A 20182-nucleotide genomic window follows, 5' to 3' on the forward strand; every position below is an offset into this window, starting at 1 on the left:
TAATGTGTATTCGGCGGTGTTATTGTACCCGACAGAAGAGTCTTCAGAATGCCAGCTGTTAATCATCCCTGGTGTTTTGCTTCTTTTCCACTGTTTCTCTTGTGTGACTCACCTCCTCGTCTTCCTAGCGTGACAGGCAGGCTGTCCCACAGTGCTTGGAACAGAAGTAAGATCCAACAGCCAGCACATCCTCAGTACAAAACAGGAACCCCCACCTCTGGGACACGGGAGACCTCAGACCTGGGGGAAGAACCAGTGCAGTAGGTCACGCACAGCCTCTTCTCCAACACATGTTAGATCTGGACCTTTTTAATTTGTTTCACCCTACTGAGAACACCAGGAAAATCACTACCAGAAGTAGTTGTGTTCCCAGTGTGTGTCAGTCAGACCGATAACGAACCCACTGCAGATGATGGAAATGAAGTGTACATCTCTTGTATACTGCATGCACTTCCAGTCTGTTATCGGTGGTGGACCTTTACATATAAACATAAAGTTTTGTAAGTAGCGTCAATACACACTCACTGCTGGAATGCGGTCTTCTGCTTGAGCACAATAAATACTTTTTAGTGCTGAAGGTTTGGCTTTACCTGACTTTGAAGGTAGGACAAAGATGTATTTTACCCTACCTTGGCACCGGAGGAAGCACCATTGCTGCAGATGGGGCTCAGTCCGCTTGTGAGAGCTGTGCTGTACTGAAAGCTCAGGAGCCAGTCCTCACCTGGGATCAGTAAGCAAAGCCTATCTGGTGAAAAGCACTCGGCTTTGGCGGAGCGTAGCAGGTTTGTTTGTCAGTGCTTCAGAGTTACTAGGGCTGTGAGCTTTTGAAGCAGTGGCAGCAAATGAAGGGTTTCTCCTAATTTCAGCAGTCAATCTGTGTTGCCATGCACACTCCGTCTAGCTCAGGGTACTGCCGGTACAATGCTGGCAGCTTTAAGACACGAGCAAGTCTGCAGGGAAAATGCCTTTTACGCCAGTGAAGACCAAAAACATCTGATGGCAGGTCACAGACCAGCAGTGCCCGTGCTCCCGGAGACCTCTCCATCCAGCTGCCTCCCTCCCAGTCGTAAGTATCCATGCCGTTTGGGTAAAAATGAATGTTTTAAGTGAGCGCTGTGTATATTTACTATTGTATCACTCTACAGTTGGATACAAAGGCTGCAGCGGCCAGCAGCATGAATGCGTGAGCAGCAGTGTCGAAGAGCCTCACTCATCTCTAGCAGCATCCAGAACACAGGACTTTGATTTGATTCATCTCCATCCTCTGGTCACCTCTCAGTGCTGATGCAAGGAGAAAAGCTGGCACTGCAGTTCTGGTAGGCGGAAGGTCTCCTTAGACAGAAAAGCAGTGTTGCCTGCGCAGTGTAGCAGAGGTGTGCGGGTGAGTCTCCTGCCAGCAGTGCAGGCTGCCTCTGCTGCTGCTTGCTGCCTCCCTGGCCCAGCCCATGAAGCTTCGATTCGGAGGAGGCAGGGAAAGTTGGAAGTCTGCAGCTGCATTCCCAGAGTTGTGAATTTCCCAGTAGGTGTTGCACAGACGGAATTTTGTGGGTGTCCATTTGTTTTGCGCTGAATGCATTGACTTCAGCAGTAGCTCAGGATATTTGGGGAAAAAAAACAACAAGGTTGAAGCACAAGCATTTTAAAAGAAATACTGCCAGTGCCAGCGTCCAGTGCAGACAGCCCCAGTGAGGTGCATCTAATATCTGCTTTTGTCTTTTATTCATTTTGCCTCTAGTGAGAACGTTCTCCTTAGAGGCAGAACTGTAAGCCATGGGGCTGTTGCTGCATCTGTAACAATAAATCAGATTGCTGAATATGGTGGTCTTTGTAGCCTTTGCTCTTTGTTTTAGCGCTACCTAATAACAATGCTGCATAATATTCTCCTGTGCTTTTTCCATTTTGGAAAGAATATCAATTAAGTTTTATTTGAAGCTGGTGATAGTTTCAATGTCAGAAATCTTAAGAGCTCCTGTAGTGCAGAGATGGCATTAGTGGGACAAATGGCAGTAGCTTGCAGGATTGCAGCACCCTGCTAATTAATGCTAATTTCCTGGGGGATTGTTTAACACAGGCTTTTGTCTGTAGTGTGCACGGTGCAGGCAATCATGCTGTGCTCTACAGGGGGGCTGCTGCTCTCTCCCAAGCCCTGACATGCAGTTGGTCACCTGGGGCAGCCCAGAGGTGCCAGGGCCAGGCACCAGCCTCATGGCCAGCTGGGTGTAGAGGACTGCAAGTCTGGGGTTGGAGTTTTTAACAACATCTTTAAAGGCAGGGCCTTCCGTGGGGTCACACAAAGCCTGTGCCCACATAAGGCAGGTGCCCAGCCAGTGCAAGCCTCTGTGCTGCTGCAGCTCTGGGTCATTCCCACTCCTTAGGAAGCTGTGGAGCAGGCTGGGGCACTGGGCATAGAGACGTGGGGAGAGGCAAAATGGGGCTGGGCTGGGTGCAGCAGAGCAAACAGGGCCTATGTGTTTAGGACGGGCCCCATCCTACAGGGAGAGCGGGGAGGAAAATGTTCTCACTGTTGAGAGAGCAGTGATTTTCCAACTGAGATGCAGACCCACGGGGAGGGAGGGGGAAGATGGAAAACTTTGACCCTGCGTGCTACAAAGTGCTTTCCATAAAACATAATCCATTACCACAAGAGAAAAAGGTTAGTGAAGGACAGAAAAATGAGCTGCTCAAGAAAAATCTTATGTACGTGCCATGGTTTTCATGACTGCTGATGCTAAAAACAGTGCACTACTTGTGCATGGCTCTATAATCTGACCCTAAATCCTGGAGGAAAGCAAAGATTTATCATGAAGGTTTTATTGGTACTTTTCCCATCACGCTAATTATTGAGAGCCATTTGGTCAATAAAACAGCAACGCACAGCAATCCACTGTTCACCAGTTTCCTTGGAAAGCCTCCAGAAGCTGGGTATTGCTATGGCAAGGCCAGAACAAAAGAACAAACCTATTCCATATTTTGGGGGGGGGGGGGGGGAAATCCCTGGGAAAATAAGAATAGGAAAGAAAAGCCCAAGAGCTGCAGATGCACTCTGCTGGATTGCTGCCGCATGGAAAATGCTCACAATCCCAATATTCTGTTCTGAAGAGAGGCTCCTTTTCTAATACGAGTTTCTGATTAAGTAATTGTTGGTCGGAAAAAGAAAGCGCCACATCCTTATTTTAGCCTGAACTGTTTCTTAGGAGACATCCTGCATTAATAAACAACTTAATTCACAGCATCGGTGAATTAGTTTTCTTTTCTGCATGTACACATCTTTCTCGAATCTGGGTTTCTCCCTTTCAGCAACCCTCAGAAGATGGTGAAGTCCCTACATACAATCAGCATTCTCCTTTGGCTTGTATACAAGTCACCATTCTTTTTGACCCTGCTTCAGTTTATTTCCCATTACTTGCATTTTAATGCAACAGCGACTTTCCTTTTTCCCCTCTCAATTTCAGTCGGATACTCCTGAGTACCGCAAAGAATTGTTCCTGGGTTAATTAGCTTCAGTTGCTCTTTTGCTTTTCACTCCGTAACTGCCGAACATTTTAATACAATTGCATTGTTACAGAAGTTGTTCCAGCTGATTAATGGACCCCCGGAATTACATTACAGTTTGCATGAAATCTCTGAACATACCTCTTCCAATTCTTCGCGAAAGCAATATATTTGATTCAAATATTTCTACTGTTGATACGAGTTGATGAAATACCAGTCCTAATTGCCCATTATCTCCTGTACTGACAGTTTCTCTGAATAAATCCCTGCCTTTTTTATTGCTGCTTCTTGCTGCAATATCTGCTCTGGTAATGTTACAGTGCCAGTGGCATTTTAAGATTCTTTACTCGGACCAAAGCTTCCCCTTGCCCCCCTAGAGCTTTGCATTTATTTCTCATACGATATTACTCCCACTCTTTGCCTGCTTCACCGAAACACTGAGCTGTATCTCTGCAGATCCCTTGGGTTCGCTGCTGGGCAGCGAGAGGCATCTCTGCCTCCGTGGGGCAAAGCAGACGGCCCTGTGCTCTGCAGTGGCGATGGGCTGGTGGCTTTGGTGCCATGGGAGCCCCCAGTCCCTGGGAGGGTAGGGGAGGGCAGGGCCCACCAGCCCGTGCTCAGCCTTGCAGCTGGAAGCCCTCCCAGGGGGGTTTGCCAGCTCTGTTTATACCACATACTTGTACTTTTTAATTGGTTTGGTTTATGTTTTACCGATGTGCAAAGCGTGTGATTTCTTCTCGGTGCTAACTAGGCTAATGTTTTCTCTCCCCCTTTAATCTATTAATTTGGAGTAGTTGGATGTAATTGTAATCAAATATGCGGGTGCTGTCTTTTAAATCACTAAAATGCTTTTATGAAAAGAAGGATGCCATCCCAGATCTAAACATCAAGGGCCCTTGAGTGTTACTCCCACTCTCCCACTGACTCACTGTTTGTCATTGGGCAAGTACATTAGCTCACTACCTCCATTTCTTGCCTTCCAGGGCTATTGTGAGAATTAATTAGATAATGTTTCAGCTCAGCTTTGAACTGGAGAGTGCTACAAAAGTGCCAAGTTATAATTTATTATTATGAAAGCAGGCATGCTGGCTGGGGAGCGAGCCCTGTGATGCAATGCCTGCAGAGTGCGGATGGTGAGGAGGCTGGGCTCTATCAGGAGAAACTCTCCTGTCGCCCGAGATCACCTCATCCATGCACCTGCAGGTCTGTAGCAAATCCAGCCTATTTGCTGATATTTTCTGCTGAAAGCTATATGGACAGCACGCCGATGTGCTCCTGTGGGCACAGTCCCTGGCTGAGCTGTCCAGTCCCAATTGCTGCACTGGGGATGTCGAGTGCACCGCCCAATTCCCCTTCCAGGCTCCCTGTGCTGCCTGAGATAGCAGAGGCCCCTGCCCAGTAAATCCTCTAAAAAATGATATACCTTCTTGTGATTAAGGAACCAAAAATAAGGTGACCTACACTTGTATTCCCAGGCAGACGGGAAAGAATAATTACTTTACAGAGTTGAAATTCCTTTGTATATTATAGCCGTAAAAAGAATAAAATTTGGTATTTACTGTGGCATAGAACAAAAAGGCAGTGTAGTTAGAGATAATGAAATCCTTACTTGCCATTAATGGAAAAAATTACTGTTGTTAAAAGACCCCTTCATAAATAATTAAGAAACCAATTATAGAGTCCTGGTGACTCATTTATCCGGGAGCAGTATGGACCATGCTATTCCATATAACGAACAGCATGTACGCTCCATTACATTTCCCTACAACTCATTCCTTTATTCAGCTACTCCTCAAACTAATAATAATAATAAAGAAGGAAACGAATGCACGTAGTAATCAGAATATACATCTAAAATGAGAGACGTGCATTAATGTATCTTAATTTAAAATGACTTTGCCTAAGCAGAGAGGCCTGAATTAACGTGCCATTTAGTCCCCGTGCTGTAAATGGGAGAAGGACTTTGCAGACATGCATGGCCAGGGCTGGGCTGGGCTGAGCGAGGTTCAGCCAGCCCCGTGTGCTCTGTTGCCCTTCACAACAACGTGCTGCACCGTGGCAGCTGTGGGGCATGCTTTGCTCTCAGCAAAACCCGTCACGAGGGGGAAGTTCTTCACAGAGAGATTGGTGAGGTGCTGGCACAGCTGCCCAGAGAGGCTGTGGACGCTCCATCCCTGGAGGTGCTCAAGACCAGGTTGGATGAGGCCCTGGGCAACCTGCTCTAGCAACAGATATGGTGGTTGGTGGCCATGCCTGTGGCAGCGGGGTTAGAGCCTGATGATCCTTGGGATCCATTCCAACCCAAGCCTTTCTATGATTCTATGAGGCGGGGTGGCTCCCTGAGCCAGAGAGGGGTCAGTGCCCTGCTGCTGACTGCCCCGGAGCCACCCGGGTGCACCACGCCATTGTCCCCACAGGGCTGTGCTGCTGCTTACTGCCACACAGGATGTGTGCGTCTCAACTGAAGATGCCGCTCCTGGGACAGGGCTTTTCTGGGCTGGGTCAGGCAAAGAAAACCTGCTGCACTCTTGAGCAACAGATACAAACTTGGAGCTGGCTAGGAAAGTCAAGTCTGAAGTGTGAGAGATGAGGTGCAGAAACTGCCCCCAGCCCAGCGCAGCCACATCGCTTCCTTCTTTTGTCCCCACCTGCTCTGGCACAGCTCTCCACCAGCAGGCCTGCAGGAACCCCGCTGTTATGCCTTCTCCCCCGAGGGAATAACCACCAAACTGGCTGTGGTTAGATTTCCTGCCTGATTTAGATGTTTGTGCTATTAAAGTTGCCCGGGCAAGCTGTGGCATGCTCTGCAATCCAGACTCCGGTTATCAGATTACAAACCGATCTTCATCTCAAATGTTCTTACAGCATCCAGTAGGGAAATACTGAAGCTGAGGTCTATTCCAGTAACAGCATACAGCTTTGTGCACGTCAGAAAACGATCCTGAATGTAAATTAACTTTTCCAGTAAGGAATTTTCCTTCTCTTTCTCGAGTCCCTGGGAGTTATCTGATCTGGCTGAGGAAAATGCTTAAAGCTCTGGCAAACAATCAGGCAGGAGGCTGATGAGATTAAGGTGGTTTTTCCCCTCTTTCTGGAGAGTTTTCACTGCAGCCCCCGCTGAAGTGCACTCCAGCATGAAACGCTCACCGCTGAGCCACACAGCCCTCCCAGAGAGCTCCTTGAAGAAAGCAGAGGACTGAGGCAGGCTGCGAAGCCGTGCCCTGATAACACTCAGGATGCGGAGCGTGCGAATGAGACGCATTTTGGCGTCATCGCCATGATGGAAGTGTAGCTGAAAGTCACCGAGGCACACCGGCGTGAACCAGACGTGCACGGAAGGCGGTCCGCAGCAGCCCCACGCTGCACAGAGTGGAAGGAATGTCCTTAGATGTGTTTCCAGGGTGATGCTATTTCCAGGGAGCGTGCTTTCCTCTGCGACTTGCACGCTGCTTTTCCAGGAGCCGCGTCCAAGGGAGCAGCGCTTTCCTCTCCAGCTCCCAGACCGGGATGAATGCTGATGACAAATCAGTCCTGGAGGTTTAGCACCGTGCTTAGCAAAGCCAGCGTTCCCTGGGATTTATCATCAACCGCTCGGCAGCCTCTGAACGAATTCTCCCTACGTTTTGCCTGCCCGTACAGTGAAAAGCGAGACCCCCCGAGGAACATTTCTTGTGTTACGCATATTATATATTATGTATTTCTTTCTAAAACGGGGGGTTCGGTTGTTTCAGCCGCGTGTAAATGAGGGTTCAGCACCGGCCTCGTGTCAATGAGACCCGGGGGCAGCTCTGAGCTCTGAGCGCTCGGCGCTTCTCTGCCACGTTCTCAGCCGTGGAAGCCAAGGGCTGCGTTCGAGCCGGCAGACGCGATTATTTTAACATTTAAACACCGCGCTCCACTTAAAAGCCTTTCCGCGGGGGAACGTTTCGGTCAACACTGAAGCGGGCGCCTTCCGTCAGAAGGGCCGCTTCCACCCGAGGCTGCCGGGCTCCGCACGGCGCACCGCGCCCCGGGGCTGCTCCGCCCGCGGGATCCCCTCGGGGGCCGCCCCCGGTCCGGGCGTTGCGGCGGGCGGGTCCGCCAGGGGGCGCTGTGGCGGGCGGCGCGAGCGGCGGCCGCTCTCGGCGCGCGGGGCGGCGGCGGCGCGCGGCGGGCGCCGCCCCCTGCTCGCCTGGCGGCGCGGCGGCGGCGGGAGCGGCGGCGATGGCGGACAGCGCCAGCGAGAGCGACACGGACGGCGCCGGCGGCAGCGGGGGCGGAGGGAGCGCGGCGGGAGCGCTGGCGGCGGGCGGCCCGGCGGCGGCGGGGCCGGGCGGCGGCGGCGGCGGCTCGGGGAGCGCGGGCGGCGGCAAGGCGGGCGGCATCGTGATCTCGCCGTTCCGGCTGGAGGAGCTGACGAACCGGCTGGCCTCGCTGCAGCAGGAGAACAAGGTGCTGAAGATCGAGCTGGAGACCTACAAGCTGAAGTGCAAGGCGCTGCAGGAGGAGAATCGCGACCTGCGCAAGGCCAGCGTCACCATCGTGAGTGCGGGCGGCGCCGCGGGAGGGGGCGGCGGGGCGGCACCGGGCCTCGGGGCTCCACGCGCGGCCGGGCCTCGGCCTGCCCCGCGCCACGCCGGGCCCCGCGCCGGGCGGGTTCGCCGCGGGCCGAGAGGCCGCCGGCCGTCAGCGGCGCGGTCGTGCGCCCAGAGCCCGGCGCCGCGCCGCCCTCCGCGGGCCGCGGCTGCGAGGAGACGGACGGCGGGCGTCGGGCGGCGCGGGCCCGAGGGCGCCCTGACGGGACGCGGATCGCCACGAAGTTTCTCGGAGCGCCGCTTCGTGCGGGTGGCCGCGAGCGGGCTGCGCTGCGGGGCCGTTCCGAACCGCCGCCTCTTCGGGCGGACCGAACCGCGGGAGCCGCGGGTGGCGTCCCGAGCGCCTGAACTCGTTCCGGTCGTCCGTACCGTCTGAAAGGGAGGTCCGGAGCTCGCGTGAGAGGAGGACTAACGGCGGTGCAGGAGCTCGCCGCGCCGTCCCAGCTCCGCCGCTGCTCCCGTATGAGCACCGGGGAGGATAAATGAGTTTATCTGCACTTTGCGGCGCTCCGAGGTGTCAGTCCTCAGCAAAATACGTATGAAAACGTAATCCACATGACACGGTTTCCTTCCCCATCGCCGGGGCGTCTGGGGTTTAGGTCAGGCTGTCTGCGCTATCTCAGCCGTCAGTGCTGCTCTGGGTGCTGCATTGGCCACGGCCGGCGTGCGGGCAGCCCTGGCAGCGGGGGGGGCTGCCTGGAGGTGGTGCCGGCAGCGCTGTGCTGCCCTGCAGCCCTTGCTGGTGCGGGCAGAGCTGCGGTAAAGACTCCAGATGCCACCTGCAAGTGCTCGTTCCCATCTCGTGCTTCGCTGACCGGCTCGTAGCCGTTCAATTGATGAGCGGTTTGTTGCGATACATGTAGCAAAGCAGTGCGATCTGGAGCTCACTCAGTCAGACCCCTCCTCTGTTCCCAATAGTACGCATCCAGTGCTAGCAGGATGTGGGCCGGAAGAGCGCGTGGAGCACAATACAGAACGTAATTTATTCAAGAATGACAAATATAGTGCCGGCTGGGGAAACGTGTGCTTTGTTAGTACTTTACCAGAAGAGAATGAGCCTTGATTAGGTAGCGGTGGAGTGCCTGCAGTGCTGGAAGGGGCTAAGACATCTTGTCAGTCAGACATTTTCTCTCTGCCTGTTAGAAAGACATGGCATCTGTCTGAACCCCTGGTAGGTGTACTGCTGTTTGTAAACAAGTGCCTGTGAATTGACATTCCTTTTGTGCTCTCTTTAGGGACTGGTTACCTTAGGTTTTAATTGGGAAAAAGGGAGTCTGTTTCTTCAATCTGAAACCATCTGTGTCTTTCTTGACATCTTGGCTGAAGAGAGAAAGGTGTTAGACTTTCACAGCAACCTGTAGGCTGCCTAGAAAACCAGCATCTTGAGCAGACACTATGTCTTTGCTATGCATAGCTGAGTGAACCACTTCTAATTCAGCAAGCGGCAAAATAACGAATGCAGAGCAGGGCTTTTTTGAGCCACCGAGGCTTTGCGCTGCGATTTACATAGTCCTTAATGTAAACACACATTTGCAGTCCAAATACTTTGTTGCTCTGAGTATGAAAGCGATCGGAGATGGGCTTTGTTGGAATGCTGAAACGCGCTCCATTTGCATGGAGCTGTCATCACATACAAAGTTGTCTGATTTTCCCCGTGGCGATGTGTAAGTCGTTGTGGGTATTGTACCCACAGGTACCCAGCTACGTTGTGGGGTAAGCCGTTGTGGAGGTACTCCCACAGCCCCACTCCAGCTCCTGGCTGGTGCGCAGTGTGGGCAGGGCCGTGTGGCACAGCCGCTTCGTGCTGTAGGCACTGTGCTCTCACGGATCAGCTTGGATGTTTATCATTTGCTGGGGATGAGCCGTGAAGCACGAGTGGAACCGACAGGTAGCCAGAACTGCAGGTGTGATGATGCAAGCTGTGTGGTGTAGGTGGAGGTGACGCTCCTGGCTGTGTGACCCATCATCCCTGTGCCTTTCGCCGCCCCTTCCTCTGAGCTCTGTTGTGCTGCAGTGCTTTAATTAGTCCCCTCCAACTTCTTTTCTGCTTTTGAATCTTTTCCCTTTAAGATTTACCAGATAGAAAGCAGTCTTTTTCTTCTCTCCTCTTGTGTCTGTACTGCTGTACATTTGTGACGTGACGTTGGTTTTGTTTGTGTGTAGAATTGTTGGTGTCAGTGTGAGTGTGTATGGTTCAGGAATTAGCAGCTTGCTGCATAGGCGTGCTGATATTTGTAGTTAATCCTAGCGTCGTAGGGTTGAAAATAAGTGGTCAGCATAGGGGACCTACGTTAAGCAGTTGTACTTGGAAAACTGATTGAGAAGAGGTGTTGACTTGGCAGATGTGTAGATCTGTACGCTCACTAACTTCATAAAATGTGTAACAGCAGATGCTGGTTTAATGCTGGAATCTGTAAAACATTCTTGGACTGAGCGTGTTTCCAAAAAGCTGTGCAAGCTCTGCTCCTTCCTGCAGCCTGAGATGCAAATGGAACTACAGTGCCGGTCTCATGCAAGCCTATGACATTAAATGAATACACATGATAATTTTATCTGACCTGCTGTTATTGGTAATGACCATGGGGAGGCGCTCAGTGAGGAGAGCGTGGAGATCTGAAGTGTTGTCTGGAGTGCGAGAGTAAGTATTAAAAAGAAATAGCTGAGTTCACTTCGCTTGTTTGCATGTATTTAGCAATCTTTAATTATACGATTGCATTATATGTTTCTATAACGTCTTTTTTAGGAGGTGGAAAGAATGGTACTCAGCTTGGGAAAGTCTGAAAATCTTAGCAGCTCTGTGTTTGTGATGTGAAGTCATTACTTTGGGTTAAAGTGCTACATACACTACCAGAAGTGGAGTTCCTGTGTGCACTTCCTTTGTTTCTTGGTGAGAGGTCTGCAAGGAAATGTCATACTTGGTGGACTGAGTCTGAGACAGCACAACGTCTCTGGTGAAAGCAGAGTCCGTGCAAACCTGGGGGGAGGAGAAGCTCTCTCCTAAAGGTTGCTCTGCTGCATGCCACGGGAGCTGCAGTGCTTCAGCCAGGAGCCAGCTGCACCCGTGTCCAGGTCAGGGAGTTTGTTTTGAAATCAGAAGCGCTTGGGTTTCTTCCTTTCATTATTTGATTTTTACCTTCCAGTGTTTGATGGCACAAAGTTGGCTCAGTGAAAGCCATGCAGTCTAGAAGCATTTTGGTTTTGTTGTTCTTTCTACTTGACAGGCCTCATAGAAGCAGGCTGCTTTTCATTACAAAACCCGTTTCAGTCCGGTTCCTGCAGGTATGTACATGCTTCCCCTTGGGTGCTAGGTTCAGTCATTTACCTTGCATGAATTGGCCTGGTGTAGTCCGGCATCTCCTGTAGTGTCAGAGAAGTATAGTGAGCCTTACTCTAGTGTGTATTTTTTTCTAACTGATGTAAAGGCGGTGTATTTGAGTCGTCTCGATTTGAGAACATGCCTGTTGTAGGGTGCCAGATGTAGCAGTTTTAATGCTGTAACGTGGACTTTCCTAGAACGGCTTCCCATTCTTCCACCCAGTTTGCTTTGCCGGGAAGGAAGGAGTCCCAGAAATCCCATTGTGAGGTATGTGGGTGCCCGAAGGACCATCTGTTGAGATAGAGAAGACTGATCCCAAAGGCTGATGGCATGAGTACCACATCAGGGCTGTTTGGGTGAGCTTGCCATGCGCCCTGCTGTTATGCTGTGAGTTCCCTGATGGGCACAGGTGTTGGGGCAGAGGGCTGCTGTGCTGCAAGTTGCGAGCAGCAATGTTTTCCTGGGAGCCTCTGCTGCCCTCGTCCCTCCAGCTAAACCCACACTTCAGGGCCAAGTGCGACCTTGTTTATATAGTGAGCATTAGCAGAGGGCAGCTGCGTCTCCTGGCTTCACAGTCTCCATTGCGTTTCTGCCCTGCAGTGTGGACAGGCTTCTGCTAGCTGGGAGAAACAATGGAAGAAAGGGGCTTACTCAGCTCTCGTTTCCTTGTTTTAGTCACAAATTCTGGGGAAATTCATCGCTTCCAATAACAGACATCTCCTGCAAACAAGCAGGCCCTCTGTGACTTACAGATTGGCAAAATCTTCTGTGGTATTGCAGAGTCGTTACGGTTTTCTCGGTAAACAGCCAGACTTAGATGCTGGAAATAGATGTGATTTTAGCATTTTGTTCTCAAGGAAGTATGTGGTGGGATGTGTGTGCGTTTGTGAGCTGCTGCTGTGGTTCTTCGTGGAAAATGTCAGCCTGGAGAGGTAGTTTGGGGAAGTTCATGTGTGCCGTATTGGTGACAATCCTCTGCAAAGAGTGCTTTTGCCTTTCCTGCAGTTGGAACCGGAGTTTCAAAGCAGGATGCTTTTGCAGTACAGAATATGAATGGTAGGAGAAAAAGCAGAGCAGGCTGCATAAAAACACGAACCTTTGAAAGGTGCTCAGCTAAGGGCAGAAGGAAGAAAATGGTTAGAAGGTACAAAGTGAACCAAGAAAGTGAGGAGGTGAGTGTTTTAGCAGAGCTACTTGTGAAGTCTGTTATTTACGCTTTGTTTCAAAGTAGGTGTTGCAAGTGTGAAAAGGGGGGTTCTGCTGTTTTGTGGCATCTTCTGTAGGTGTAAGAGTGCCCTCGCAGCTTTCAGATCCAACTGCATTGGTCAGTTGTGGCTTTTGGCTTCTTGGAGTGAAGACAACGTTTTTGCTGAGATGAGCAAATTAATATGCAATGAAACTCCAAAGTTTTTCAGGAAGAGCAGATGCAGAGGAAATGACTGTCTTGTATTTGAATGTTGTGCTTGCCACCTTCTCAAGAAGTTTCCCTTGAGCTTCTACAGAAATCTGTAAAGGAAGAAGGAAGGTTCGTGATGGACTTTGTTACTGTTCGTGACTCCTAAGTTATGGTGGTAAAAGCCATGCTGTTTGCTGCAGTGCTGGCAAGCTGCTAGTGGGAAGGTGTGGTACCGTTTGCTGCCACTTGGTCCTTGTGCACAGCTGCTGGCACTGCTGAAAGAAGCTGTCAGGCTCTGAGATGCTGGAAGTCCAACGTGCTGGATCAATATGTTGTGGCTGTATGATGCACTGGTCTAGGCTGAACACATTTCCCTGCTTCAAATCTGTCCAGCTGTTTCTGAGAGCTTCATTTGGAACTGAAGGCTTTTATTTTTTTTCATCTTGCATCGTCAGTCTTGCTCTGTGAGCTGACTGTCGTGTGCTGCAGCTCACAGAGCACAACTGCAGCAGCACACTCGTGTCTTTTCCAGGCCCGATTCGTACTGCTGCAGCACCACCTGATTTGGTGCTCGTAACCACGGTGCCATGGTCTCAAGAAGAATGTTTTCCTCTGTTGTTGAATGTTGTGAGGCTCCCTGTTAGCTCTCTCTTTCTCTTTACAAAGAGGTCCTAACACCACACATGGATTTCCCCGTATCAGTTTCACCAGTGCTGCTTATGGGGTGGAGGTGTTCTCCTCTGCTGGAGCCTTGAGGACCTTGTGGAGCAGTACATGTGCTGCAGCATTGCTGGTGAGGCCAGTGCTCCCTTCTCTCCATGTCCATTCTCTGAGGAGAATCCCTTCATTCGTGGGGTTGGTAGAGTCTCTTTTTTAACTCTCTTGCAATCTTGGTCTCCTGGAGTTTGTCAGAAATGACTTAATGAAGAGTGATATACAGTCGATGTTTTGATCAGCATCATGCTTAGTACATGTTGGTGTAAAATTGCATTAGACATTTCCCACCGACAGGTGTTTCTAAGGTCTGTAAGCCACTTTGGAATTCTGCCTGTACTTTGATTATTGTATTGCTATTTTAAATACAGTCTTATGGGCACCGTATACATGTCTTATGCCTTTGCAGTAATCTTTATTACAAATAGGCTTTGGCTGAAAGATGAATCTGTGCTTATCTGCCAGAACTTGTTCCCTATAAAACCACGCCAAATAACTCTCCTAATGTTTCTGTCCTTTTTACACTGAGTTTGTTTTCAGTGTTGCCATTGGGTTGATACCAAACTGTGATAACCATCTATGTCTTGCTTGCCTAGAAAGGTTGCACAACAGCTCTGCTTCTTTACCCGTTACTTTATTGGTGTTGCTTTGTTGAATAATGGTGGAATGTCTTCAATCGATAGTAATGTTGGTATATTGCTTTGAATTACTTTGGGATGGAAGCAAAGTAAGAGCTGTGATTTGAGAGTATATTTGGGAATTGTTAATAATGCAAAGTCCTTGTTGTTTCTGTAAGCTTCCTGTTGTGCTTGTGCAGTCTTCTTTTAAATCAACCTTCTCATCAAAGAGGTATTCAGTTCTGTGTCAGACTGTTTGTAGTGAGTTTTTCCAAACACAGCTTATTGCCAGGTTTGAACGTTCACTGAGACTAACAGCCCTTCTTTCGTAGTGTATCTTCAAGGACCTAAGAGTTTGAAAGGAGCTGTTCCAGCTTCTTCTGCATTGTACACCTAACAGGTCTGCTTTCACAGGAAACAAATATCTTTGTATGCTACACACCTGTTGCTTTGAATGGCAGGATAAAGCTTCGGTCTTTTCTCCAGGTTCTAGCCCTGTTGCTAATCCCAGTTTTGAAAAGCCAGCATGGGCAAAACCTTGGAATGATTTTCAACTCCTGGAAGTTCTGTACTGCATTTTAGTTGCAGTTTTGAGTGTAATAGAGTTTGATTTTTATTGCTGATTTCAAAGTGCGAAGGAAACCTGACTTTTTAAGTCTTACATTTAGAGTACTGACTTGGCCTTTGCTTTTCTTTCACTTGTTAGTTCATTTTACTTATCCTCATTGATTGTTTCCCCCTGCTGCTGATATTGACTTCAGTTAATATTGGAGTTAGTTCCTAAGCACTCAGTCCTGGGTGTGCAGGGGGCATATTTTCATCTGCAGACTGCTAATGCTAAAACCCCTTGTGGTACATGAGGAAATAGTGCTGCTGTGTGCAACACAGGTGTGTTAAGCAGGCTTACACAGCTGCTAATGATTACAACAAAAGACTGTGTCATCACGCTGCAGCTCATAAGGTGTGCTGGGGGTGGAATTTCAGGTGGAAACTCTGAAGACCACAGTATGCTTGCAATGGTGAGTCTGTGCTGCTGCAAGCAGGGCTGGTCAGTGAGCTCAGTGTGTGAGATGCCACAGAAGGGCATGGTGCTAAATTCTCACAAACCGTTCTTGAAATGTGCAATAAGGAGTAAGAAAGTGTTCTTCCAAAGGAGCAGAATTTGTCAGCAGTACGTGTCTGATGCATTGCAGCATAGCTTGCTAAGAGCAGCAGAGAGAAACAGTTGTTTGCTGCTCTTTTTTATGCTTGGGGGTAGGAGGAAGATACTGAATTTAGTAGCAGAGCAAGGGGTGAATCCTTTTTTGTCTTACTTGGGGAAAAAAAAAAGCTGGAGGAGGAGAACAGTAGGGACAAAATGTACAAACTGCATCTTGTACAGGTTTTCATATCTGAACAGAAGGAGTGGATTAGACAAAGGCACGTTCCAGAAGAGAGGCAGAAAATAAAATACAAAACAAGATCCTATGGATCAGTGAGAGAAAATACTGCTGTGATATGTTGCTTCCAATGCAGCAGATGGGGGATATCGACAAAGCGAGGCCTCGAGTTCCTCTTCTGTAGTCAAGGTCTGCTGCCTGGCTGACCAGGGGGATGTCTGAGCTCTGTTTAGAGGGACCGTTGTGGACCTGTTTGAATACATGGGATGAAAAAAAGAAGTAAGGATGAAGGCAAGAGCATTGAGGTACACTCTTCCAAAGTAAGCAGGCAAATGTCTAAGTCAGGAAGGCTGTAGCACAAGTGATGTGTAGATGTCACATCTGGGGGTTGTAAGTGCTCTTTGGTTGAAGTTGGAGCAGTTTATTTGCAGAAACACTGAATGAGTGTTTGATTGTGACATCCGTGCCTGTAACTTTTTCAACTTTCCTGTTAAAATTGTAGGCTAACTGTTGCCTATAGCGACAGTCCTGGCAGTTCCTGGGACTCATCTGCATCTTTTTGTCTTCTCTTGCTCCCACTGAGTTCCTGGAAAGAGGGCGTTCCTTCAGCTAAGCAGCTGATGGTCCAAATGAGGGAGAAACTCTTGGCATAAGGCCCTGTTAACGTGATCTGCTTTTCAGGCTGGGACAAGCTTTAGGAAGTAGATGTGCATCTCCCCGGCTGTGCTGTAGATCCAAGTGTTCTCACAGCGTTTCAACTGTCTGTGAGCTCTGGTCGGATGTTTTAACTGTCTAAACTGCCTCAGAATGTGATGTTTCTGCTTGTTGCCGTAAAGCTAAGGGATTTTTAGTTCCTTTATTGTTGTTGATGCTAATGATGATGTGGGTTAGTGGACTCGGTGGTGATGGGTTGGTGGTTGGACTGGATGATCTCAGAGGTCTTTTCCAACCTTAGTGATTCTATGATATTTAAAAGTCCTACCACAAAGATAAAAAAAATAATAATAATAATTCCCACAATGATACAGTTCAGTTTTGAATAAAAATATAAATGATTCTTATTAAGTCAGACATGATGAAGCTCCATATTCAGTGGCCTCTTATGATGTTTCTTCCTGGCCCTTGGAGTTCAATTTCTACTTTCAGCACATGGGGGAAGGACTTTGGTTTTGACTGTAGTGGAGGGATTGCCACTTTGTTTCCCTTTGCTTCCAAATAAGCAGCCAAAGCAGTTACTGTGACTTTTGCAAAATTTAGTTTTTTATCAGTGCTTTTCCAAGAGCTTCAGTGTGGTTTTCACATCTGTGACAAATAAGAGCAGGAGTTTCCTACAGCCAGCTTTGTGAGTAATCACTTCATTAGGTAACAGCAATGCCCTCGTAGGCCCAGAGTTGCTGGCTGAATCCACATCTGCCATAACCTCCTTTTTCTTTCAAAAGTGAGATATTTAACTGAAGGCTCCTGCTCCGAGGATGGAAAGGTGGGTAGGCATCTCCTGAAATATGGTATTATATCTCCTGTATATGGTTATTTCTCTGTGTTAGATGTACTTTTTCAATTCTTTATGGGGTGGATATTCAAAGATGATTGCATTCTCCTACATCCTGTAAACCTCTGCTCGTAGACAGGCAGAGCAGAGGATGTGGATGCTTAATCTTCCTCAGTGTCTTCTCCTGCACTATGCAATAGACCTGTTTCTTGTCTTGAAAGCCTGAAAAGTGATTGCACTTTGACACATATTATGGTGTATGTACTGTAAGAGACCCAAGCTATATAGGAAAAAAAACCCTGAATCCACTGAGTTCTGAACACGTGTTTGTTGTGTTGGAATTAGAGCTGGTATGCATTAACAGTGGGATGGATGATGTGATGTGAGCTTTGTGAATGTGTGGGTTGGAACAAGGTGTGATTAACGTCGGAGACATTATGGCTTTTCTAGAAAGCCAGTGTGTGCATGAGGAAATAAGGGGGGATTTTAAAAGGAGTGCTCTTCAGAGGCTAGCTGTGTTGAGTGACCAGGCACCCCTTGCTAGTGTGGAGAAGAACGCAGCCATCCCTAGTGACTATGTAAGCTGTATTGAAACTAGGCATTATAAAAAGCAAAGCCAACAACAGAGGTTTATAAGAAAATGGCGGAGGCACTGCATGGGGGATGCTGTGCAGTAGCAATGTCTGGTCTGCCTAGAGAAGTGGGGTGGGACAGGATAATGCTTGGGCTGTTACCTACTCCAGTGAAGAGACCAACTGTTCTATATCCACATCTTTGCCCTGACTTATCTGAGCTATGAAGCGAAGTAGGATTGACACGGATGATTTAGAGGGGCTGGCTGCTCAGCCTCTCCTCTGTTTACACTCCTGTGCCTGCAAAGAGAGAAGCGGCCGTGGCAGCTTCTAACAAAAGTGTGCTGCGCTTGCACTTTGTGCACAACTTTGTTGTTTTAAAACATGGATCGGTGCCTGATGGCACAGGCGTGCATAGCTTGGTGAAAAGAAGCTGCTTAGTAAATTAGTCACCTAGTAGTTATTCTTCTGTTTGTTTTCTTTCTTGCTGTTTTATTCTTCTGAATCCTTTGTGTTTTGTTTTGTTTTTTCATCCACTGGAACTTCAGGAGTGAGCAATAAGGAGTTTTCTAATTGGGCAGCCCAGTGCAGTCTATTTCGTAATTAATACTTGTCTGCATCAAAGATAAATGGTGATTTCCCAGTAGTAGAAAAAGAGGCAAACAAGTACTTATAAGATACTAGTTTAAGAAGAAAAAACCAAACAAATAAAACCAACCAAATGTGCTCCAACATTAGCTATATACAATTGGATCTCTTTCTCCCCCCTCCAGTATTTCATCATTGCTCCATCCAGAAGGCTGCGTGTTCAAAAACTCAGGCAGACTGAAGTACAGCTATAAGTCTGGCTGGGGATCTGTGCACCTATGGGTACACTATGTACATGTGTATCCTTATTTCATTTTTCAGCAGCTTTTATACTGAGGCTGAACAGATGCAAAACCTGTTCCACGTGCTTCTGTAGTCTATTTGCTTTACACTTATTGATTAACTAGGAAGCTCTTTACTGCACAAGATTACCAAAAATTTCACCAGTGAAATGGCAGCACCAGGGGATGTCTGAGAGTGAAGCAAAAACCTCTCAGTCATCAGTAAAGGGTTAGTAGAGAGATTTCAAGCTTCAGTTCAGTGTTTGCTTTGACGGTCTAACTTTACTGTCCATATTGGTTGTCTTCGTCAATGCAGAGCTTCAGTCAGAGCTTCATGCTCCCAGAACAGGGAGTATTCCTGCTGGGTCATTCCTGTCTTGACCTGTAGCTTCTGTTAGCTCAGCTTACAGCTCTTGCGTATGGGAGACCGCAGCTGCACCCTCATGGTTGGCTCGGCACTCCTTCCACATGGGGATGGCCAAGTGATTGAAAAATTCTTGCTATCAACATGTCTCTGGTGAACTGTGCTATTCCTAAGCACTCCAAGTAGGAAATGTTGACATGCAGTTTACCTGTACAGCCATGCTGCCTTTCCTTTGTGGAGCTTTATGCCCACGTAGTCTTTAATTACATTAAGACTTTTGCATAACGGTGTGTGATTATGGTTAAGCTGCTAAGTAAAAGTTATTTGAAGGTTGATACACTTTCTGGACCCTGTCTTGACATTTTCTTATTACAGTAGCTTTTCCAAGAGGTTCCTTTTAATTGTTTAAAGCCAGTATTTTGATAAAATAAACTCCCTTGAAGAGAACAGACCAATTTTTTATGCCTCGAAGAAAGCCATTTATTTTAAAATTGCACTGTAGGAATTGTGAATTACATATAGCTTCTTGTAAGTTTTGTGTAATGAACCAAATGCATGAAATTTATGTGTCACTGTGTTTATGAAACAACTGTTCTCATAACCTTCTTGTTTCCCTTGGTGTCTTTCAGTTGCTGGGACTCTCGCGGGTCAGCAGCAACCTGCAGAGGGAAGCTATTATAGCCATGTGCAAGTCTGAAGTGGAATAGAATTGCACACCATCAGACAATGAATTGCGAGGCTCAGTGTGCGTGAATACTGCTGAACTTCTGTCTTCAGGAAGGTAGCTGGTATTGAGGGCTCTTTTAAAGAGCTATTTCTTGTGTGGCTTTCCAAAGCACAGCGTGGATGTGCTCATGTCTTGAACATAACTGCGTTTTTGAGAGAGTTTCTCATGAGGCTGCATGGGTGGTTTGTAGCTGAAAACATCACTCCATCAAAGGAGGTGAGAGGGGGATGAAGGGGAGAGAGAATTACCAACTGTAAGTGGAGATTAAAGGGAACTGTGTTTTAACACTTTAAATAATGGCTCATCATACAGGTATTCCTTTATTACTGTAACAAAAGCTATGTATTACTCTTTTCCTCCTCTTACAGCGGGACACTACTGAATAGCAGAAATGTAACAAGAACTTTGTTTTGAGGCAGTTCTGTTTGTGGCTTTAATGTTACAGGGTAGGTAATGTTTAAGAGTAGTTGAAGCTGATAGGTTGAGGTCTGATGCTGATTCATTTCTTTCCCACTCATCTGTTTTGGAAGTAGCATGCATGATGGCTCCATTACTCCTGAGAATTTCACTTAAATGGGAAAAGAGGAGGAAAAAAAATGAAAAGGGAAAGAAAGAAAAAGAATGCAAAAGCAAAAAAAAATTTGCTCTTCTGCCAGAAGTGAAAGTGAGGAAG

The 20182-nt window shown here is 48.0% G+C and overlaps 1 protein-coding gene across 3 annotated transcripts in view; it reads left to right on the forward strand.

The window, feature by feature from the left end:
- The first annotated feature begins 7587 nt into the window (after positions 1 to 7587).
- Positions 7588 to 20182, forward strand: part of CCDC6 (coiled-coil domain containing 6) — a 47836-nt gene continuing 35241 nt past the window's right edge. For 2 of the 3 annotated variants that reach the window (NM_001031221.2, XM_046942840.1), the window contains exon 1: positions 7588 to 8013. In NM_001031221.2, the coding sequence (NP_001026392.2) occupies positions 7696 to 8013 (318 nt within the window). In that variant the 5' untranslated portion in view covers positions 7588 to 7695. Of the gene's footprint in view, positions 8014 to 8487; positions 8603 to 20182 lie in introns of those variants that run through there. The other variant, XM_046942841.1, reaches the window with a different exon arrangement.

Source organism: Gallus gallus, chromosome 6 (genome assembly GCF_016699485.2).
Source record: "Gallus gallus isolate bGalGal1 chromosome 6, bGalGal1.mat.broiler.GRCg7b, whole genome shotgun sequence".
In the NCBI taxonomy this organism is placed as follows: domain Eukaryota; kingdom Metazoa; phylum Chordata; class Aves; order Galliformes; family Phasianidae; genus Gallus; species Gallus gallus.